Source organism: Ochlerotatus camptorhynchus, unplaced genomic scaffold (genome assembly GCF_037179485.1).
Source record: "Ochlerotatus camptorhynchus isolate MF236.1 unplaced genomic scaffold, CSIRO-AGI_Acam_v1.1 ptg000248l, whole genome shotgun sequence".
NCBI lineage: Eukaryota > Metazoa > Arthropoda > Insecta > Diptera > Culicidae > Ochlerotatus > Ochlerotatus camptorhynchus.
In genome coordinates, this window is record NW_027040738.1 from 1167452 (window position 1) to 1191700 (window position 24249).

General features: G+C 44.5%; 2 protein-coding genes across 13 annotated transcripts in view; one reads left to right on the top strand and one right to left on the bottom strand.

The window, feature by feature from the left end:
- Positions 1-9650, top strand: part of LOC135704803 (inositol hexakisphosphate and diphosphoinositol-pentakisphosphate kinase-like) — an 84451-nt gene extending 74801 nt beyond the window's left edge. For 4 of the 12 annotated variants that reach the window (XM_065226313.1, XM_065226308.1, XM_065226310.1 and 1 more), the window contains 4 exons: positions 7074-7292; positions 7994-8132; positions 8189-8465; positions 8534-9650. In XM_065226313.1, coding sequence (XP_065082385.1) covers positions 7074-7292; positions 7994-8132; positions 8189-8465; positions 8534-9607 — 1709 coding nt within the window. In that variant the 3' untranslated portion in view covers positions 9608-9650. Of the gene's footprint in view, positions 1-7073; positions 7293-7993; positions 8133-8188; positions 8470-8533 lie in introns of all 12 variants that reach the window. The other 8 variants (XM_065226309.1, XM_065226311.1, XM_065226319.1 and 5 more) reach the window with 5 other exon arrangements.
- Positions 9651-20135: 10485 nt separating this feature from the next.
- On the bottom strand, positions 20136-22430 carry LOC135704788 (polymerase delta-interacting protein 3-like). Its single transcript, XM_065226289.1, has 4 exons — positions 21767-22430; positions 21103-21701; positions 20842-21047; positions 20136-20736 (listed from the first exon to the last, which is right to left on the bottom strand). Exons 1-4 carry the CDS (start codon positions 22203-22205, stop codon positions 20625-20627), a joined length of 1356 nt encoding a protein of 451 aa, XP_065082361.1. The 5' UTR covers positions 22206-22430; the 3' UTR covers positions 20136-20624.
- Positions 22431-24249: the final 1819 nt, after the last annotated feature.

The following is a 24249-nucleotide window of genomic DNA, read 5'->3' on the forward strand; positions in this document are numbered from 1 at the left end:
GCGTTCTTCGGGGGATAGCTGTATAGTTAGAACCAGTAGTACAACGAGCTTCCATTGAGAAGTTTAGAGAACTTCAAATAAGAGGTTCACTGAACTTCCGATGAGACGTTCAGAGATCTTCCGACGAGAAGTTCAGGGAACTTCCAACAAGAAGTTCACAGAACTTCCTGGAAGTTCCATCGAAAAGTTTAGAGAACTTCCGGCAGGGATCTTCTAAAACAGAATTCACAGAACTTCATTTAAATTTCCTGAAGCTCCGACGGGAAGTGCAGAGAACTTCCGAAGAGAAGTTTTGAGAACTTCGGATAAGAACTTTTGACAAAAACTTTATTAAAATTCCCTGAAGTTACGACGATAAGTTCCGAGTACTGCCGACGAAAAGTTCAAAAACCTACCGACAAGAGGTTCTGAAGACTTCCGAAGATAAGTTCAGATACCTTCCGACGAGAAGTCCAGAGTATTTTCGAGAAGAAGTCCAGAGAACTTCCGTACGGAAACTAATTTCGATAGCAGTGGGCGCTCACTGTTTGATTTGATCAAGCTCTGATTGGCCTCAACTTGTCACTGTATGAAGGGCCAAAAACGGGTTTAGTGGATTGATAGGTAAATTCACCTATACGCTTCCACGGGATGATAGAGAATCTCCTTCCAGTCACATGATTATACAATTCAGGGGAAACATGTCTTCTTCTTCTTCTTCTTTCGTTTATTTAACGTCGGTCTCTGTTCCGCAATCTAGTGCCAATCACCGACGGACATCGATTGCCATCCATTGACGACAATCGAATGTGCAGGAAGGCAGCTTCCACACCTGCGTAGGATATCGCACCCATTCACAACACACATGGGCCGGGACCAACGGCTTTACTTCTCTTCCGAAGGAAGACGTGACCAGAGATTTTTATGCCTCAGAAAAATCCCACCGACCTCGGCTGGGATTGAACCCAGACCCATTGGGGTGTTAGAAAGCAGTCACGCTTACCACTACACCACCGGCGCCGGCAAGGGGAAACATGTCAGAAGGGTATAACTCAAAACGTACACAATGACTTTGAACGTCACGTCACACACGCACGGAATATGACTACACCAGCTCATAGAACAAACATTTTTCAGTCAGATGATTTAGTTAGTTTGAGTGGGTGTGTTGTCATTCGTAAGAAATCGACGTTCAAAGTCATTGTTTACGTTTCGAGTTATACCCTTCTGACATGTTTCCCCTGAATTGGTCAAAAAATGAGCCGTCGGACAGAAGGATACCCCAATGAGTGTGGACCACGAAATGTTAACAACAGGGAGTTGACAATTTCACTCTCCCCATCCAAATCGCTTCAATTGGGTGCCCTGATGGTTCCTCCCAATCCCAGCATTGTTTTGTATATATGAGCAAAAATAGAAATTAAAAATTTAAAACGATCTCACCAACTTTCGCTGTTTCTTCTGTCCAATTTTTGTGCCTATTTATTTGTGAACTCGTTATCGTTCTCTGCGTCACTGCTAATCGCTACTAGTCTCTCGAAAGTCTCCCATCTTATTTCTAATGTGTTCTACGATATTTCGACGTCCATTATCTTTGTTTGATGATCTTGAGTTCCTAGTTGCGTCTTATAAAACCGGAACACCAATGCGGAAAATGGACAGTGTCTCCGGATATTCTCTTAACGAGCATCACTCCATTGTCGTATTGCATGTGCTCCATTTTGCAGCTCTTCGTTCACTTACTTTGTTGACTCCATGGTACCGGAAAAGATATAGATATGTACATTATTAGCAATGATGTGATATAACCACAACGAGATAAATATAAAGAGAGAGAAGGAATCCTTCTCTAGCTCTTTATACACGTATTCCACTAAGACGCCTACATTCATCAGGACACAACGGGATGGCCGTTCAGAATGTTTCAACGGATGTGAAATGAGGAACCATTTAAATTTTACACAATTTAAAGTATTTCGATGCAACATTACATTTGTTCACTAGCAATTAACACATTTTTCAATATGTTATCCTAACTAATTTCTGGACAAATTTACACAATTAGTATCAATGTTCCGTCATATCGTATCTTCACGAGATCTTCGCAAGCGCCACATTTCGTTCAGGCTCTTTGGAACTACTAGGTGGGCTGAATATGTGCGCTGCTACTGCAAAAAGGTTATGGTGCCTTGTAGTCCGTTCATATTAAGGCAGACATGCCAAATTTCAGTGCGATACTGTCTTTAGTTTTGTTTTGACAGCTGATTGTTGTTGACGTGTTGGGCATCATGTTGAGTATGGATAAAAACGATTTTCGTTCTCTCATAAAATATTAGTTTTTGAGAGGCAAAACGGCGAAGGAAACAAAAGAAAAGCTGGATAAATATTATTGATTACACCGTCAAATATTCGAGAGTTTCGTGGTGGCCGCAACTCCACTACCAATCAAGTCCGCAGCGCCAGACACTTCGGTGCGGTTACAGAGGACAATGTCAAAAAAAAAAAATACATGAAATGGAGTTGGCTGACCGAAAAGTGAAGGTACGGGAGCTAGCAGATACCGCAAAGATTAGTACCAACCGGTGGAAACTAACGATTTTACCATATTACCATATAGAGGTAACTCTAATAGCGAATTCGTTTATTATTCAGTTCCAACCTGGATCGGGTATCAAGATTGGGTCTGCTTGTTTTCTGACAAACGTCAGTTTGCTCGTTTGTTTTTAAAACTTAGCTCAGGTTGAGGTTCACACTAACAAAAAGTTCGGTTTCGCACTGGGTTGGAACTGGTGTTAACCCCGATAATAAACGAATTCGCTATAAGACTTGTAGCACAGAACAGAAGGGGAAGTGCAAACAAATCGATGAATCAAAAAGTGGTTCGTTTGTCTGCTCAATAAGCAATGTGTTGGTAGCGTTCCATACAGGCTTTCTATGTGCACTCACACTATCATAGCATGCTGCCTATCTTAACTGCAGGCAGAAGATGCCTTCTACCGCTAGGTGCGCTAGTGTTCGCAAATGACAAGTGAAGCCACTTTCTGATCCGAAGTTCCACTCGTGTGACCTAGCAGGTCCCGAAAAAACGTGCTCAACTTTTTGGCTCAGCTCTGGTACTATCTTTAGTCCAAGCTAATCGATGAGCCAATTTAAAATCGTTAGTTTCCACCGGTTTCCATATTCTCGATGACGCTTACCGCTATGAAAGAAAAAAAAATTAAGCACACGAACTTCACCAAGAACACAAAAAGTCTGCTATTCCTGCAAAATTCCCATTACTGTGTACTAGAGAGGATCTAGTATAAGAGAGGGGCGGATTGGCAGGTGTTGAGCTATGAGGAAGATGTGACAATTGGCTTCTTCCTCTTTTATTTATATCTCTATCTTTATCTATCCCTATCTATAGACCTTTTTGACGTTTAATCGTCTTTCTCTCGCTCGCACTCGTTCGATTTAAATGGTGCAGTAGTGTGCGCCGATTAAACGTCAAAAAGCTCTATATCTTACGCACATGAAATCGGCCAATCAGGAGCTGGTTCACGTTTGACAGAAAAGTGGTTCATTTTCGTCCCCGTATTGTCACCTCTTCTCTTAGGTTTTGAGCCACACGAACTGTCAAAGCCAGAGCCAATCGAGCAGCGCCTATCTTGATTGCATTGCCAGTGTTGTTAGAAATCACCTAGGCATAGATTGCCAGGGCAGTTTGTTTTGAATCCGCTCCTCTCTTATACTAGACCCTCTCTACTGTGTACTGGCTGTAGACAATTTAGAACTTTTAGGAAAATCATACATACCTACATGCAGTGATGGAAAAGTTCGCGAAAACTCACTATGACTTGCGAACTTTTCCCTTGGTGAACTTCGAGAAATATCGCGAACTTTTCCAACACTGCATACATGATATACACGGCCAATGAGAACGGCCCACATTTAAGTTTAGTTTACTCATTAATCACATATAAAGTGCAGAAACTTAGCGATGAGTAGATTTGCCTCACGTTTTTCCAGGTTTTTCCTGGTTTTCAGGTTTGTCCAGGAAAAAAAAAATCCCGAATGTGAGAAAAATAAAGATTGGATTCACTCAGTCTATTGGTACTACTCCTAGACTGAGTAAATTCATTGTCAATTTTCCTCATTTTTCGGCAGATTTTCCACAGAAAAACATGCGACAAATTTATTCATCGCTGAGTTCCTGCACTTTTGGCGATTATGAGTAACCTAAACTCATATTTGGGTCGTTCTCATTGGCCGTGTAGACGACTTCTCTGAATGCCCATACTGCAACCAACTATGAGTGGCTTCAAGCATAAGAACAGTAAGCCGTGTACTTACGACCGCTCTTGCACTAATTTGAGCATTGAAAGAAGCGTAAAAACGAAAATCTCGATTACTTCTTCAAATGGACGTATCTGTTTTTGTAAACAACGATTCAAACGTCAATTTGTCGAAATTCTTAGCCCTTACACCACCATCAGAAAGCGTAATGTTTCCCAAACAAGATGCTGTCGTTAGTTAGCCTGGGAGTGCTAAGAGCAGATACGTCCCTTTGAACAAGTAATCGAGAAATATGATGTATGAATTTGGACGAAGTTTCAAAGTAATCCGCACGAGATTGAATGTGGAGCGATACAGACAAGCGCGGAACAGACAAAACTCGGTTTTCCGAAGGAAGAAGCGTCAGCAGGAAGATCGAGATCGCGAGGCGATGGAAAATCTGTACCGCGTAAACGACACACGGAAGTTCTACAAGAAGCTAAATAGTTCGCGCAAAGGCTACGTGCCGCAAGCCGATATGTGCAAGGACTTGGACGGTAACCTTCTCACGAACGAGTGTGAGGTGATTGAGAGGTGGAAGCAGTACTATGACGAGCACCTCAACGGTGAAGCAGCAGAAAACGAAGGTGGCACGGCAACAGACCTTGGAGCACGCGCAGAAGACGACAGGCTACCGGCCCCTGATCTTCAAGAAGTTGAGGAGGAGATCGGTCGGCTGAAGAACAACAAAGCAACTGGTGTAGATCAACTACCAAGTGAGCTATTGAAATACGGTGGTGAAGCACTGGCTAGAGCGCTGCACTGGGTAATTGCCAAGATTTGGGAGGAGGAGATATTACCGGAGGAGTGGATGGAAGGTGTCGTATGCCCAATCTACAAAAAGGGCGACAAGTTGGATTGCTGCAACTACCGCGCGATCACACTGCTGAGCGCCGCCTACAAGGTACTCTCCCAAATTCTATGCCGCCGTCTGTCACCATATGCAAGAGAGTTCGTGGGGCAATACCAGGCGGGATTCATGGGTGCCCGCGCTACCACGGACCAAATTTTCGCGATTCGGCAGGTTCTGCAGAAATGCCGCGAATACAACGTGCCCACACATCATTTGTTCATCGATTTCAAATCCGCATACGACACAATCGATCGAGATCAGCTATGGCAGATTATGCACGAGTACGGATTTCCGGATAAACTGACGCGATTGGACAAGGCGACGATGGATCGAGTGACGTGCGTTGTTCGAGTATCGGGGACACTCTCGAGTCCCTTTGAATCTCGAAGGGGGTTACGGCAGGGTGATGGACTTTCGTGTCTGCTGTTCAACATCGCGTTAGAAGGTGTGATCAGAAGAGCTGGGATAGACACGAGTGGCACGATATTCAGGAAGTCCATCCAGCTCCTTGGTTTCGCCGATGACATTGACATTATGGCACGGAACTTTGAGATGATGGCGGAAACGTACATCAGACTGAAGGCTGAAGCTAGACGGATTGGACTTGCCATCAACGCATCAAAGACAAAATATATGAAAGCAAGAGGTTCTAGGGAAGACAATGTTAGCCTCCCACCCCGAGTTCAGATTGACGGTGACGAAATCGAGGTGGTCGATGAGTTCGTGTATTTGGGCTCACTGGTGACCGCCGAAAATGATACCAGCAGAGAAATTCAAAGACGCATTATGGCAGGGAATCGTGCCTACTTTGGACTCCGGAGGACGCTCCGGTCGAATAAAATTCGCCGCCGCACGAAGTTGACTGTCTACAAGACGCTGATTAGACCGGTGGTCCTTTACGGCCACGAGACCTGGACTATGCTCGTGGAGGACCAACGCGCCCTTGGTGTTTTCGAACGGAAGGTGTTGCGTACCATCTACGGTGGAGTGCAGATGGATGACGGAACGTGGAGGAGGCGAATGAACCACGAATTGCACCAGCTGCTTGGAGAACCATCCATCGTCCACATTGCAAAAATTGGGCGACTACGGTGGGCTGGGCACGTCGTAAGAATGCCGCACGACGACCCAGTGAAAATGGTTCTAGAAAGCGACCCAACAGGAACAAGAAGAAGAGGCGCGCAGCGGGCAAGGTGGATCGACCAAGTAGAAGGTGACCTGCGGACCCTTCGCAGACTACGAGGCTGGCGAACTGTGGCCATGGATCGAGTAGAGTGGAGACGACTTCTTCGGACAGCAGAGGACAACAAGGCCTTAGCCTGATTGGTAAGGTAAGTAAGTTCAAAGTAATCGTTGCCGAAGGAACTTTGCTTATGCACATAGAAAAATTATACGTCCACCAGCACTGCCGGTGGAAGCATAATTGTCCCATGTGCATATGAAACTTCATAGCTGATGGGTCAATTATACGTCCACCGGCAGAGCAGTAAAGTCACGCTATAATTTATAAGAATCTCAACTGCAATTTTTATATATTGTGAAAGGGCACACCGTACAAGGGGTTCGCCTATGGTAAAAGCGTCCAAACGTCCACTTCCCAGTGATGACCCATCCCAGCGACAGCGTAGTTCGATTCAACAGCCCTTTGCTCTGCCAGCTTTTACTTAATTTAATTTATTTTAACGCTGCCAACATTCTAAGTTAACCATTATTGACGAAGTTTTTGATTTCCTTTCTTGCTCCTCCCCCGCCCCCCTGAATTAAAATCCGCTTCTGGATAAACCCCTTTGCAAAACATCCTCTCGCCATCCGCGCATCCCGTTTCATTGCCAATTTGCAAAAAAAAAATCCGTTGTCAAAAAAAAACATAACACCGCCATCACCATCACACCATCTCTCCAACCTGTTCTGTTGTGTTCGGTTTAAGCACTTGAAGGATTCGGTGGGGTGCCTCCGATTCGACCGCTGGAAACCCTGCACAATGCCCTGTCGCTGCGCCAGTTGGACAACTTCCTGGAGAAAATGACGACCGGGCCGCTGTTCAAGACGCCCGCCTCGTCACCGCCCAAATACCCGTCGACGCCGCTGCCCACCCCGGTGCCAAGTCCGGCCGCCATTCCGGACTCTGCGGCCCTGCCGCAGGCGAGTAAGTGACCTTGACACTATCCCAGCTTCTATTTTGTGTAAGCCTTAAAATCGATTCAGTTTTATAAGTAGGTGGTTTTTCATTCGCGAAAAATACATATTGTTTCATGTTCCTATTTGCTTGCTTCGGAGATACTCGTAGGGCACTGGAGAATTAATCCGTTTTTGTTTCCGAGCGACTGATGTATCCTAGGTTCTAACTGGGGCTCATTGTGATAGTGATGCATATTTTCGTATCTATAGAGGGACGTCACAAGCTTAAATACACATTCTGTACTACGTTCTATAGAGGCTTATAATTTCTTTCAATTTGTTGTAGAAGCGATTAAATCATAATTGATGTTTTTTTGAGGATCATGTGTTTTTGTTATTTTTGCTGTTGAATTTGAAGATTTTCCCTGCTGAGTTCGTATTATTTTTGTTATAGAATTATAATTGATACTTTGATTCCAAATTCAGTGGATATTCTTCATCACTTTCTTCCGTTGATATGAATTTGTTCTGCACTAAAAACATTTGTTTTTGAATCACTCGTAGCAGAAGATTCTTGCTCTCGAAGTGACGTGACAAAGAGTCTTCTTCGATACATAAGACAACCTCTTAGATTATACTGTTTGTACTTGTACGGTGGTTGTTCGTGTTCCCCATTCATCGTTGCTTTGTCCTAATACGTACTCCACTTTCCACAAACCCGACGCAAAGGCTGGAGTGGTCATTCCAGTATGACCAGCAGCATCAGCGCCATGTCGAGTGGTGGCCCTTCGTCGCCCAACTACAGTGACATGTTCTCCCGTGGATGTCCCAGCAGCGATATGTCGGCCAGCATCACCAGCAATGATGGGTAAGAAAGCGCTCAGCTTCCGATTCTACGACCTATTCCAATTCTCTATACCTTAGAAGCATCGCACTGGCTGCGGGCGGCGGAGGAAACCGCGATGAGTTGCCGCAGATCTTCCCCGTAATCGACAACGATTTGAACGTGCTGGGGTCGCATTTCAACTACGATCAATTGGCAGCCAGTATCAATCTGGAAAGCCCGGCCAAGATACCCCCGATCAGCAAGGATGCAACTCTGGACATCAGTGGCGATCTTACTCCCATCAGTACCTGCTCGGATTGGGAGTTCAACACCAATGACGCCACGAAGGGATCCACCAACACCAATAACGATCTGGTAGGTATAACGCTTATCGATCCCTCCCAATGACTCCCACCTAACTGATATCCGTGCTTCTTTCGCAGACCGCCGAAGAAGACGACGAAGACGCCACGATATCGACGGACACGTGCTTGAGCACCGGGGATCTGGCAATCGCCAGCATAGGTGAGGATTCGTTCGCAACTCAAAACCCTAACCTTGCGGCGGGCTGCACCAGCAGTGGCAAACAGCTGCAAAAGGAATTGCTTTTCGATATCAAAAACGTCCGTTACGAACTGTCCAACCTGCGCAGTGATTTGCCTCCTCCGTCGACTTCAGCACCTTCAATTGCCGTAACGGGATCATGCACCGGTGGAGCAACTCCCAAGATCGACAACCGCTTTCGCACCAATCGCATCCAGAAGCAGATCAGCTTATATGAGAAGGATTCGCGAACCGAACCGAAGAACCTGGTGCACGAGGTGGAGAAATTCGGCGAACGTGCTTCGATGGCACTCAAGCGAGCGACATCCTGCAGCAGCGGTGACCACCTATCGTCATCCGGCGGTCGCTTACACATGTCGTTCGATGAACTGCAGAAAGACATTCCCAACATAGAGAAAAACCTTGCCAGCAAGCTGGAGATGGAACAGGAGAAATGTTCCAAAACGAGTAAAACCATGTCGGCTCGTTTGAACAACAACCCAACAACGCCGGGAGCGCTGGTGATACGGGAAGGGTTCATCGAACCGCCGCGAATCACCAGGGTGACGAAGAGTTTCCACGGTAAAACCGATTACCACCAGGTGCAAGTGAACGACATTGCCCGACGGGCCAGTGACATTGTGCGGCCTTCGTGTTCGGCTTCCGAGCTCGTTACGCCACCGGTGGATTCTTCCTGTGGAAGAGATTCCGCCAATCGGTACAACAAGAATCAAATTAGGCAGAATATCAATGCCAATTCAATTGGTGCTAGGGAAGGGGGCCCAGCTGCGGGGTCAGCTGGTGTAGGTAGATTTACGACGTTGATTGTACCGGAGACGGACAGTGTAACGCAAAACGATAGTGGTGGCAGTGGTGATGCAGGTGGGGCTTCTAGGCCGTCGGTGGTACCCGGAAGGGAGTCAATTGTTGGTGCTTTAGATTTAGAGGAAGAGAGCAAGGAAGCCAATCAATAATCGATGGATTAACACAAGTAGTGATCGATGTTAAAGACGGTGTTGTTCGGATTAGGAAAGATGAATTGAGTATTAAAGAGACATTATTTATTCTATTCTATGTTCGAGAGTTAAATTTAGCACGGGTAATTATTGTGAAGTAGGAATTGAGAAAGCCTTGTTTATTCATTACTTCGGATTTCGTTACTTTGCGGACCCAAGAGAATTACTCAAGAATAATTATAAGCATAATCATCATCGATTATCATCGGAAATGACCGTAGAGCAATTCGCGGCTTTTGAGATTGAGACAGCGAAAGCTCTATCAAAACGAAGAACATGATAGCCGGATATTATAGTTTGTGGTAGGTAGTGGAAGATGTTGCGTGTCTTGGAACACTAGTTACCCGCGAGTTAAAGAGACGAATTGCAGCTGCTAATATGGATGTTATGAAATTCGCGCATAATTGCATTAGACACCGATAGGTCTTGCTTGATGATCATCGAACGAAAAGGCTACGAACAAAACTCGGTGGCAATTTACGATTTGTACCTATCCAGGATATACGGGAATGGATATTGTGAAGCTTATAAAATATGTCAGGTTACATGGTGGGCTGGACACGTAGTACGGATGCTGGAAGGCGAAGATAATATTACGCAGAGAACCTGAAAGAGGTCGTCGAAGTTCATGAGCGTTTATATTTAGCATGATTGTGCATCATGTTTCGGGGGTATAGTTTGGCCAAAATTAAGCGTTCAACGGTTTCATTTGCCCTCTTCTCGAAAATAGTATTATCAAATCCCCTACAACATGGCAGGTGTAACATTTGATAACGGGACAAAAGCTGCTGTAAACAAACTTTTTAAACACGCGAACCGAAGTACGCCCACGCAAACCCATACCACTTTCGGAAAGGTGAGAGTTGCCCCTATCCGATGATGTTATTGGTTTACGGACGAGGATGGCCGGTTGAAATGTCACAATATATTTTTAGACCGTACTGTGGCAGCGACTTGACTTCAAATTTCAGGGATGTACTGTTGGATTTCATTAGAGCTTCAAGCTCCACGTCATCTTTCTGATCACGACTAATTGTTCCGTAATCAATTGAAGTCGGTGATAGAATGCTATCTACACGCGACAGTGCATCAGCAACAAAATTGTCTTTTCCGCTAACATGCTGGATGTCGGTTGTGAATTGCGATATAAATCTAAGGTATCGCTCATCATGCGGTAATCGTGAAGTGGCTTCAGTTGCCAACGCGAAAGTTAATGGACGATGATCCGTGAAAATAGTGAAGTTACGCCCTTCTAGCAAATGTCGAAAGTACTTCACAGCCATTTTCATAGCGGTTAACTGCCCAAACGTGGAATAGAAACACTGAGATTTTGAAAAATATCCCAAACAGTGCCGTTTAACTGTTGTAGTACCGCCACGGCAGCAGTGTTCGAAGCGTCGATCATTAGCCCAAGTGACAGGATAATGAAGAAGCGTAGATTTTGCCAGAGAACGTTTGCACTGTTCGAAACTTTTGCGCGTAGCCTCCGTCCAATGTAGCTTCCGAGAGTGATTTTTCCTGTTGTCTGGAATCAGTTCCCGCAGCTCAGCTTGTATATCCGTGGCATGACGAATGAACCGCTTATAACCGTTCACAAGCGCCAAGAAGCGGCGCAGTTCCTTAACGCTCGTAGGCAATTCGTAGTCCATAACAGCTCGTACCCGTGCCCGAGCCCGTGCCGAAAGAGGACGCACACCACTTTCACTGATGAGGTATCCCAGGAACTCCAACTAACTCAGTGCGTCCAAAAACGCTTTTGGCCACGTTAATGACCAGACCATGTTGACGCAATCTTTCAAACACGATTCGTAGGTGTTCGAGATGCTCTGAAGCGGAGGAATAAGCAATACATACATATAAATCCGACTCATGTAACGCTGGAACGTTTGACTAGCATTACACAAGCCAAATTGCATCCGTGTGAACTCAAACAAACCAAACGGGGTAATGACCGCCGTTTTTGGAATGTCGTTCTCTTCTACAGGGATTTGATGGTAAGCTGTCTCTAAGTCGATAGTAGAAAAAATGGACTTACCATGGAACGAGTTCAACAAATCATTGATGTGAGGTACTGGGTACCTATCCGGAGTCGTGGCTTGATTCAAACGATAATCTCCTACGAAACGCCATTGACCGTTCTTTTTGGGCACACAATGTAAGGGACTGGCCGAGCAACTACTAGACGGCCGACAAATTCCTAAATCGCACATGACTCTGAATTCTTCCTTCGCAGCTTTTAAATTTGCAGGATGCATCCGACGAAATTTCGATCCTGTTGGATGCCCTTTAGTAAGGATATGATGAGTAACATCTTTCTGCGTCTGTGACCGCATCGTAGCACTTGCTCTCCTCTCATGTAACAACTCAGCACCAGGAATGGATAGAATCGAGTTCAACTTGCTTAAAAATCTCCCAGACGTCGCGAAGAAACGCTTGTTGAACGTATTTAAACAATTTCTGGAACACAACATTGTTCCGGATGACTGGAGGCAAGAAAGAGTTATCGCCATTCGAAAACCTGGTAAACCCGCGTCGGATTATAACTCCATAAGAAGGGCGACAAACGTGACGTGACAAATTATCGTGGCATAACAAGTCTATCTGCAGCTTCAAAATTATTCGAGATCATTGTGAACGATGCTATCTTCTTTCATGTCAAGAGCTACATTTCAGCAACGCAACACGGATTTATGCCGCTCAGTTACATCAAATTTGCTGGAGTTCACCTCAACATGTATAAATCACTTGGAAAATAGGGCTCAAGTTGATACCGTTTATACCGATCTGAAAGCGGCTTTCGATTGCATCGATCATGGTATTCTTCTTCGGAAAATGTCTCGCCTGGGAATTTCGGATGGTTTGGTTGATTGGCTGAAATCATATCTTTCCAACAGAACACTTCGTGTCAAGCTGGGTTCGTGCACTTCATCACCATTTGCTGCAACCTCCGGTGTTCCCCAGGGCAGCAATTTAGGACCATTGCTGTTCACAATCTTCTTCAACGATGTGACGCTCCTCTTGCCGAGTGGTTGTGTGCTCATATACGCCGATGATCTCAAACTATACATTGTTGTCAAGAACGTCGAGGATTGCCGTCAGCTCCAAGCAATGTTAGACCAATTTGTTGATTGGTGCCGCTTAAACAAGCTTTCCGTCAGTATATCAAAATGTGTGGTCATGACATTTAATCGCACAAGAACGCCAATCGTATTCGATTACTCAATTGATGGATTTGTACTAGAAAGAGTAGAACAAGTAAGCGACCTAGGTGTAATGCTGGACCCTAAACTTACGTTTGACTTACACCGTTCAATGGTAATCACTAAGGCTAATCGTCAGCTTGGTTTTATATCAAGAATCTCAAGAGATTTTTCGGATCCGTACTGTTTAAAAGCACTGTACTGTTCACTCGTTCGTCCGATTATCGAGACTGCATCTGTTGTTTGGAATCCCTACCAACTTTCCTGGAACATCAGAATAGAACGTATCCAAAAAACATTCATTCGTCGAGCATTAAGACAACTTCCTTGGAGAGATCCACTAAACTTACCTCCGTATGCTGAGAGATGTCGCTTGCTAAGCATGGACACGTTACAACGACGGCAACAAATTCAACAGGCAACATTCGTCGCGAAGTTATTAAGTGGTGAAATTGACTCTACCCACTTACTCTCTTGCTTGAACTTTCGTGCGCCAAGCAGATTTCTACGCTCAACGTTCCTATTGCGTCAAGACTCACACCGCTCTTCTTTTGGACAACATGAACCTGTTACGAGTATGATTCGCACGTTTTCTACAGTTGAAGAGTTGTTCGAGTTTGGGGAACCTGCTGCTCAATTCCAGAGACGTATTATTAACTCCAGATACATATAGTATTTGTTATGGCTTCTGGTTCATTAAGACTTATTGTCAGATGGATGTATTAAATAAAAATAAAATAAAATAAAATAAAAAAATAACTCGTACCGTCCCATCGCGATGCTGTGGGAGTAGAATGACCACTAGTGTTCTACCCCTACATCCAGACGACAGAGATAAAACGAAGTCACCTATGTATATTGAATCATCTTGTTACTTACCTTACCAATCAGACTAAGGTCTTGTTGTCCTCTGCTGTCCGAAGAAGTCGTCTCCACTCTACTCGATCCATGGCCACACTTCGCCAACCTCGTAGTCTGCGAAGGGTCCTCAAGTCGCCTTCTACTTGGTCGATCCACCTTGCCCGCTGCGCGCCTCTTCTTCTTGTTCCTGTTGGGTCGCTTTCTAGAACCATTTTCACTGGGTCGTCGTGCGGCATTCTTACGACGTGCCCAGCCCACCGTAGTCGCCCAATTTTTGCAAATGTGGACGATGGATGGTTCTCCCAGCAGCTGGTGCAATTCGTGGTTCATTCGCCTCCTCCACATTCCGTCATCCATCTGCACTCCACCGTAGATGGTACGCAACACCTTCCGTTCAAAAACACCAAGGGCGCGTTGGTCCTCCACGAGCATAGTCCAGGTCTCGTGGCCGTAGAGCACCACCGGTCTAATCAGCGTCTTGTAGACAGTCAACTTCGTGCGGCTGCGAATTTTATTCGACCGGAGCGTCATCCAGAGTCCAAAGTAGGCACGATTCCCTGCCACTCGTGTCTATCCCAGCTCTTCTGATCACACCTTCTAACGCGATGTTGAAAAGCAGACACGAAAGTCCATCACCTTGCCGTAACCCCTTCAAAGGGACTCGAGAGTGTCCCCGATACTCGAACAACGCACATCACTCGATCCATCGTCGCCTTGACCAATCGCGTCAGTTTATCCGGAAGTCCGTACTCGTGCATAATCCGCTCCTTCCAGGTTGTCAACTCACCATTTTGTCATCGAGATGCGGACGTCATAGGTTTGATCAAGGCGAAGGATCTGGCTAGTGGACTAGAGGTCAAGGATTGCGGTGAGCAGATTGTGTGCGAATGTTGCCTGAAGAGAAAATTGGCTCGTTATCCTTTCCCAGTGGTGATTGAACGCAAGTCGAAGCAGCCTTTGGACCTGATCCACACGGACCTTTGTGGTGCTATGGAGAATCAAACGCCAAGCGGCAACAAGTCCCTGAGGACGAGGCAACAGGGAAGATCCAATAATACGTACGCTGGGCGGAAAACGGGTTCGGACGGAAGCCCCGCATCATTCGATCTGATGGCGGAGGTGAGTATAGTAATAACGATTTGCAGGAATTTTATAAAGCCGAAGGCATAGAGGCGCAATTCACGGTTCCCTACTCTCCGCAACAAAATGGGGTAGCGGACCGCAAGAACCGAGCGCTTCAAGAGATGGCTAACTGCATGCTGCTCGATGCAGGTCTGCCTAAATGTTATTGGGGAGAGGCAGTACTGACAGCGACATATATTCAGAACAGACTGCCTACTCGTGTCGTAGATCGTACACCGTACGAGATGTGGACAGGGACGAAACCGGACTTGACTCGTCTTCGAATTTTCGGGTGCTCCGCGTATGTCCATGTTCCAGATTGCAAGCGTAAGAAATTTGATCCCAAAGCGAAGAAACTTCTGTTTGTCGGCTACTCAGATCATCATAAAGGTTGGAGGTTCCTGGATCGCGAGACTGGCCGGATCACCATTAGCCGCGACGCGCGGTTCATCGAGCTTGGTAACGGCTTAGAGCAGGAAGTCGCAGATCGGGAGAACCGAGAAGTCCCAGCTGAGGTGTGTGAAGAAGATGAAAGTGTAGTGATCCTGGTCCCGAACGAAAGTGAAGAGGCGGTTGAAGAGCCTCAAGAGGAAGTAGAAGAAGAATCAATTTACGAAGACGCTGATAACGAGAGTGATTTTTTTGGTCTCGATGATGAAAATATTCACGAATCCGGACAACAAATGCAGAGAAGAGCACTGCGTTCTACGCGAGGTGTTCTTCCAATAAGATATGACGATTTTGTGGTTGGGTTGGCATCTCACGACGAAGAACTATATATTGAATCATCTTGTATCATACTATTTTTCACTTAGCCTACATAGACGAGTGCATAGATTTGAGTTCACTCACTCGATAAAAAGTGACACAACAGTAGGGCCCTGTTTACTAAAAATGAACACATGAATAATACTCACGTAACATTTGAACCGGGTCTATCAACTTATGTACACAAAACTTGTTAAGCCTTTTTCGCGCGAACCGAATACGCTCACGCAAACTAACAACACCATAGGGCAGAGGATATTCTCCCCTTCCCGATAGTGCTCTTGGTTTGCGTGGGCGTACTTCGGTTCTCGTGAAAAGAACCTAGGAAGTTGTTTACAAAAGTTGATAGGCCCTTTTCAAAAGTTACGCGAGCATTATTCATGTGTTCATTTATAGTAAACAGGGCCCCGCTGTTGTGTCACTTTTTGTCGAGTGAGTGAACTCAAATCCATCCGTGCACTCGTCAATTAGGTTCTGCAGCGTGACGTCACAAATGAACTCAGTGTTAAACGGCTGAACCTTTTTGACAGTTCAGTGGTACCAACAATCAATTAGGTTCTGCAGCGTGACGTCACGAATGAACTCAGTGTTAATCGGCTGAACCTTTTTGACAGTTCAGTGGTACTGTTTACAAGCACTTAGTCGTTTTTTCGAAAAAAAAAAATTCTAAAATTTCCGAATTTTAACTTGAAAATTGTCGAGGAACAGCGCATTGCAAGGATGTTGCTCGTGAACATTGCAGAAATGTGGTTTACATCTCACTGCAGCCTGAAAAATTATCGAGAAAATCCACCCAAGAAAAAATCGGCTAAGTCCCCGTAAACAGTACCACTGAACTGTCATCAGATTGAGGTTAACCCCGACGGTGCAAAACCTAATACGAAACTAACGATTTTAAATTGGCTCACTACTTGACTAGCCTATTGGTCCCAAGCAAACGATTAACGTATCCCATTCTAGTCGAAATTCTAGTACTACGCACTGTTTGTTTTGATTTGCTATGAAAGTTTGACAGATAAAATGAGGGGTTATTGGTTTTTCCTATGTTTCGAGGGGTGAATCGATTAGCTTGGGACCGAAGAGAGTACCAGAGCTGAGCCAAAAAGTAGAGAACGTTATTTCGGGAGCTTCTAGTCTTAGAGTTACCTCTATGGTGGTACCATAGAGGTAACTCTAAGACCACTGGGTCCCGAAGAAAATCATTATTATTTTTTGATCACTCAGTACCAGAACAACGGTCCCAAGCAGTCCCAAGCTATTTCACTCACCCCTGCATGTTCTGCATGAATCCACACACCCCTGATGTTATCTGTCAAACTTTCATAGCGAATCAAAACAAACATAGTGTAGTAATAGAATTTCAACTAGAATAGGGTACGTTAATCGTTTGCTTGGGACCAATAGGCTACTAAAGTGGTGAGCCAATTTAAAATCGTTAGTTTCGTATTGATTGTTGGTGGTACTGTTTACAAGCACTTAGTCGTTTTTTCGAAAAAAAAATTTCTAAAGTTTCTGAATTTTAACTTGAAAATTGTCGAGGAACAGCGCGTTGCAAGGATGTTGCTCGTGAACATTGCAGAAATGCTGTTTACATCTCACTGCAGTCTGAAAAATTATCGAGAAAATCCACCCAAGAAAAAATCGACTGATTTTTACTGAGTGAGCCAAAAATAATAATGATTTTCTTCGGGACCCAGTGGTCTTAGAGTTACCTCTATGGTAGTAGCATAGAGGTAACTCTAAGACCACTGGGTCCCGAAGAAAATCATTATTATTTTTGGCTCACTCAGTACCAGAACAACGGTCCCAAGCAGTCCCAAGCTATTTCACTCACCCCTGCATGTTCTGCATGAATCCACACACCCCTGATGTTATCTGTCAAACTTTCATAGCGAATCAAAACAAACATAGTGTAGTAATAGAATTTCAACTAGAATAGGGTACGTTAATCGTTTGCTTGGGACCAATAGGCTACTAAAGTGGTGAGCCAATTTAAAATCGTTAGTTTCGTATTGATTGTTGGTAGTAGTGTTGCCATGTGGTACAATCCAGTAGTAGCAACAATCAATACGAAACTAACGATTTTAAATTGGCTCACCACTTTAGTAGCCTATTGGTCCCAAGCAAATCGATTAACGTATCTACACAATGTTTGTTTTGATTCACTATGAAAATTTGACAGATGTTTAAAATGAGGGGTTAGTGGACATTCCTATGTTTCGAGGGGTGAATCGATTAGCTTGGGACCGAAGATAGTACCAGAGCTGAGCCAAAAAGTAGAGCTCGTTTCTTCGGGACCTACTAGTCTTAGAGTTACCTCTATGATGATAGTGGGCTTTCACCAATTATGAACAACTATTTGAGCAACTTGTTGTCTGAGAAATATATGAGCTTCTCTCATGGAAACTCGACAACTTCACGAATTAGTTACATGGGTCTCCCCCAGGGCTCATGTTTAAGCCCCCTTCTTTTATAATTTTTATGTAAAAGACATTGATGGTTGTCTTGATGAAAATTGCTCGCTAAGGCAGCTTGCAGATGACGGCGTTGTGTCCGTTATAGGGCCAAGTGCACCGGACCTGCAAGGACCATTGCAAGATACCTTAGACAATTTGTCTACTTGGGCTATGAAGCTGGGTATCGAATTCTCTCCGGAGAAAACTGAGTTGGTTGTTTTTTCTAGGAAGCATCATCCTGCTCAGTTACAGCTTCAACTAAAGGGTAGAACAATCACTCAAAGTATATCTTTCAAGTATTTAGGTGTCTGGTTCGATTCCAAAAGCACATGGGGAAAACATATTGCGTATCTGAAACAAAAATGCCAGCAAAGGATTAATTTTCTGCGTACAATTACCGGAACTTAGTGGGGAGCCCACCCGGAAGATCTGATCAGGTTGTACCGAACAACCATCCTTTCGGTTTTAGAGTACGGCAGCTTCTGCTTCCAATCCGCAGCAAAAACACACATCCTGAAGCTGCAACGGATTCAATACCGTTGCCTTCGTATTGCGCTAGGCTGTATGCACTCGACTCATACCATGAGCCTCGAAGTACTCGCGGGTGTTCTCCCACTGACAGATTGTTTCACTGAGCTGTCTTTCCGGTTTCTCATCCGTTGTGAAGTAATGAACCCATTGGTAATAGAAAACTTTTAGAAGCTGCTCGACCGAAATCCTCAAACAAGATTCATGAGTTTGTACTATGAGTACATGACGCTGGAGGTTGGTCCTTCTTCATTAATCTCCAATCGTGATTGCTTTCTAGCCTTCTATAGTTCCTCTGAAAATTTTCATCTGACCATGATGCAAGAAATCCATGGAATACCAGATCACCATCGGTCGATGGTTGTTCCCTCAAGTACCAAAGTTTTTTCACAGATTGGTTAACCATAAATGCTTCCACTGGGTTTGGTGTATTTAATCAATTTCATAGCGCCTCCTATAAACTGACCATTATTTCAAGCAATCCTCGTATTTCCTGCCTGAAATACGATCTAAACTGAGTGCTTTATATAACTGCTCCTATACTATCACCTTAGCTTGGGTCCCATCTCATTGCTCAATTCCGGGTAATGAGAAAGCGGACTCGTTGGCTAAGGTGGGCACTATGGAAGGCGATATTTTTGAGCGACAGATCGCCTTCTACAAATTTTTCTCCATTGCTCGTCAGCAAGTCCTCATCCGTTGGCAACAAAAATGGAATGATGGTGAATTGGGAAGATTCTATTCTATTCTATCTATTCTCCCACAGGTGTCGAACAAACCATGGTTCAAAGGGTTGGACTTGAGCCGCGACTTTATACGCGTTATATCAAGGCTTATGTCCAATCACTGCTCGTTAGACTCGTACTTCCATCGAATTGGGCTCTCAGGCAGCAATTTATGTGCGTGTGGCAGTGGTTATCACGATATCGAGCATATTGTTTGGTCATGTACCTTTCACCATGTTGCCAGATCTGAGTTATCCACATCCCTCAGGGCCCGAGGAAAACAACCCGCGATACCCGTTAGAGATGTCTTGTCTCCACGACTATTTGAATTTAATTTATGTGTTTTTAAAACGGATAGATCTGAGGATTTAGTAGTTAGTGCCCATGTTTGTCTTTTCATCAGAGTGTCGCTTAGTTCGAGATCAAGAGCACTTTGCTCTCCAAACCTTGTTTTCACAATCCCTACCCTGCCATCCATTTGATACAATTTGTTACCCCTAACCTCGAGATAGCCGCAAGTAATCGGTCCCCGCTTTACTAACGTTAGTTTAAGTAATTTTGTAATCTAAACAATGAATATCGGCTCCGCAAAGCTACAGCAAATGAGGCTGGAAAAATAAACGCATTATATAAAAAAAAACCAATGCATGAATTTGTATATTGTGTGGCAAACACAATGATGCTCTATGCCCAGGGAAGTCGAGTACGTTTCCAACCCAACAAAAGAATTGAACCTACCGCCCCCGGCTTGGTAATACCGTGTCGTGACTCAAGTGAACTGTGATAACCAAAAAAAAACTACTTTTCATTTTTACACCGTTTTTATTCAATGTCTGTCTGTTTGCTTCTTGTTGTATGGTAAGTATTTAGGTATTCCTAGTTTACCATACTGCGTGGCCTTACAATTAATAGCTTTTAAAACGCCTTAGATTGTAGAATTACTCTTATCCAGTAAATTACAATGACTTTAATAATTAAATGTACTGTCGAGGGAGACTTCCTCGTCCATTAATAGATACTGCTTCCAATTTAGCAAAATTTGAACCCGGCAGTCTCTCAGATTTGGAACGGAAAAGATAGGCCACTCGAACGAAAGCTTATCGAACACATTTTTGAATGAGATTGTATTTGCAACGGAAATCCACTAGGAAAGCAAATAGAAGCTATATTTAACACTTACGGCAGCGCGGGTACTGATGCCAATTTTTGACTATTTTTTGGGCGTGTGTTTGTATTGTTTGTGTAGATATGGGAGCCAGTGTTCGTTCATTTCTGTGTGCTGTGTGCGGGGACGATGGGGAAGGGGGGAAATTGTCTAGTGGTCTCTTCTGAACAGAACCGTATGCAGAGCGTCGATATCAATCTCGACGTGCGATTTCTTGGCCCCAGACGACGAGAGTGAGGTGGACTTGAGGGATCTTGACGAGCTGTTGGCGATGGAGAAAGAGAGAGAGAGAGAGAGAAAATATCGAATTTGCGTGTCATTTATTGGGTTGTATTGATGCGGGCGTACACCGAGCTTAATTATTCACCTCGAGTAGCTGATGGCCGGCGCGGTTGGTTTATTCGAGGCCCGTGGTTTCACCAGCAAGCATTTCATCGGTTGGCCGTCCAGCTGCCGGTTGTGGTAAGTATCGACGGCTTCCTCAGCATCCTTGAGGGTGCGGTAGATGACTTCGGCCACTCCTGGACGTACGAGGCGCGATTCAAGCAAATCGCCAATATCTTCAAACAGCTCCTGCAGGAAGGATACTTTAACATGCTTACAGCATTCAATAGGTAGGCACACAAACCTTGATGTCATTTTGCGTCACACTGGGATGCAAGTTGCTAACGACAATCCTATAACCGGTAATCGGCGGCGACGGGGAAGGAGACAATGGCTGCTGATGATGGTGGTGATGATGATGACGACTGCTACTGCTGCTGCTGCCGCTGTGGTGGTGGTCCTCCGGTGGCATCTTGGCGAAGATTCCCATGGATTCGTTAGGATTGGGGGCACGCTCGAGTCGAGCTCGCATCGTCGACGAAAGGTGTGGTCGATCTTCGGCGTACATCGGATGAGGTGGTGGCGATCGAGCACGAGCATTTCCCCGTCTCGGTGGAATATCATCGTAACGTGGAATCGGTGCCGGTGGTGGAGGTGCTTTCGACATGACCGGTCGGGTGGTGTGCACTTCGTAGCAATCAAACGGATCAGTATTCCACGACGAGGACGACGTTGTAGGGGGAGGTGAATTACGGACATTCCGGCTGAATGTTGGCAACGGTGGCATCGTACTGGGCACGGTGAACATCTCGTTCCGAACCGTTCGCTTCAGCGGTCCAATCGGACGACGAATAGCCACTTCCATATCGTAATCGACGTCCATCTCGTCTACGTATGGTTTTCCTACAACAACACAAACCCAGTTAAAAACCAACCCTTATCCGTCACATCAAACAAAATTTACTCACCACTTGTAGCAGGTGTACTACCACTGCGCTTCTTCAGAATTCCATTCCCCGGCGGAACCTTTCCCTTGCGCTTAAGCAGCCTCAAACGGGCATCCCCACTATTCCTAGCAATCTCCACCAGCTTATCGCGAGCATCCCGAATCTGAGCCCGCTTCTTCTGGATGATCTTCATTCGGGCATCGACAACTACCCTTGGCTGGTTGATAATACCCACCCGGGACTTGATACCTCCTCCTACTACTGCTGCTGCTACTCCCTTACGACGACCGTTCGGACTTCCCAGCAACTTCCTACCTGGTCGCGAACGGTCACCACCGAAACCGGCTCCATTCCTGCCCACTTTGGTAACTTTCTTCCCGGCACCACCGCCCGGTTTTGGCCGCTTACCAATGGATTTTTTCTTAATAATGTCATCCAAGCTGAGGCTCATTGCATCCATCTTGTTTGCGGAAGAAGCTCGGATGCCACCAGACCAAATTTTTCTGCGGACGGACTTTCGCCACTTACCACCACTAGGAATCCTTCGTTCTTCAGAAACGATGAGAATCCGAGCACCAGTATATCTTCGGCTCGAAGCGAAAAAGTTCAGCTTCGATTTCAAATGGATTGTTTCGATTCAGAGTTTACCGTGCGCGCTGCTGGATGATGATGGCTGCTGCTTGACTGGCTGCTGTTTTAGCGTTTTGGACCGTTTTGACGTTTGACAGCTCGCGGAGCGTATACGTACACTGTAAAATCAGATTAATATTGTTTTTGGCACTTTCAGAATCCAACTACAAAATGCCCCCTTTTTCGGCAGGGCCGCAATAAAGAGACTGAATTCAACAATCAATACGAAACTAACGATTTTAAATTGGCTCCATTGGCTCACCACTTTAGTAGCCTATTGGTCCCAAGCAAACGATTAACGTACCCTATTCTAGTTGAAATTCTATTACTACACTATGTTTGTTTTGATTCGCTATGAAAGTTTGACAGATAACATCAGGGGTGTGTGGATTCATGCAGAACATGCAGGGGTGAGTGAAATAGCTTGGGACTGCTTGGGACCGTTGTTCTGGTACTGAGTGAGCCAAAAATAATAATGATTTTCTTCGGGACCCAGTGGTCTTAGAGTTACCTCTATGCTGAATTGGCGTTGACGCCCTAGTAAAAATTGTATGGTTAATTTGCTTAACGACGTGTTCTGGGTATCATCCAAACCATTTATGGAATAGTTCAATGATTTGGGTTATCATTCGTTTATGGTTATTTTTTATTAGGGCGGCACCGTCGAAAAATTTGCTCTTTCAGCAAATATACACTAATAACAAATCAATGATTAATTTTATGTGTCCCACACATGAATTTTTGCAATGTGATAAACAAATGATATAATGTGTCGGACACATAGTTTTTATGTGTACACATAAAATTCATGTGTAGCCACACATAGTATTCATTTGACTCATAAATTTCATGTGTACTTCTGAGTGGATTCAGTTTATGTGTGGACACATGAAAATCATGTGGAATTTTACATAGAAATTCGCCAATAAAAATGTGTCGAATTTTATGAGTGTAGACAGTTTCTTATGGGAATTTTCTGTGGAGTGAGAGGATAGTACAAAGTCCGCCATGTTTCACGCACAGTCTGACGTTTGCTTATGGATTTTCTCATAGGAGTAAAGAGCTACAGAGTCGCCGTCAACGCCAATTGGGTGAAGAGGTGACATTTCAGTGCCAACATTTCAAAGGGGCGTAATTGCATTTGTAAACAATGGCTTTAGCCGTCGATTTCTCGCAAATAAAAGCTCACAAATGAAAATGAATTACACCTACAGGTATAGAGGAATGTTTCCTCTACCAACTAGCATTGTTAATTTGGAGGGGTGAGCTTTTATTTGCGAGAAATCGACGGCTACATCCATTGTTTACAAAAGCAATTAAGTCCCTTTATAATGCTGGCACTGATTTTATCCATTTGACAGGTGTTCTGTTCGATTGGAATAAATTTTCCTATGACTTTGACCGATAATCGATTGCTCCAGTTTTGCCATGTCGTCTCTCTTTTTCATAGAAAGTGGTTAGCTTTCGAATCGAAAGTCACTCAATATAAAAAAAACAACGATAACCCAAATTCAAGATAGAGCTGGAATTAGGGCGTAACAGCTTTTGTAAACAATGCCTTTTTTCGATGATGTCTTGAAAGTCAACCCGCATAAACGCAAACCATCACTTGACCTTACCGACAATGGTTATAAATTGCGAGATAAATTGTTTATAATCCCTCCTAAACTTTAACTGAAATGGTTTTGGAACCTTACATGAACGTGTGTGTGATAAAGTTTTAACCTTATGTATTATGGTTTTTAGGAAGCGGACCTTACAAATAATGGGTCGTTAAGAACCATTACCATTCCAAATTCTTGTTTTCTCCATACATTTTCGGAAAGAGAACTATATTAGAACGTTTTTACTTATGGTTTGAGAACATTAATGAT

What these genes read in the sequence shown, in the direction of transcription:
- LOC135704788 (XM_065226289.1), bottom strand. Translation starts at nt 22,205, where the DNA reads ATGGATGCAATGAGCCTCAGCTTGGATGACATTATTAAGAAAAAATCC. An exon ending in TGACGCAAAATGACATCAAG is followed by an intron (nt 21,048 to 21,102) that starts GTTTGTGTGCCT and finishes TCCTTCCTGCAG; the next exon opens with GAGCTGTTTGAAGATATTGG. An exon ending in CCGGCCATCAGCTACTCGAG is followed by an intron (nt 20,737 to 20,841) that starts GTGAATAATTAA and finishes CATCGCCAACAG; the next exon opens with CTCGTCAAGATCCCTCAAGT.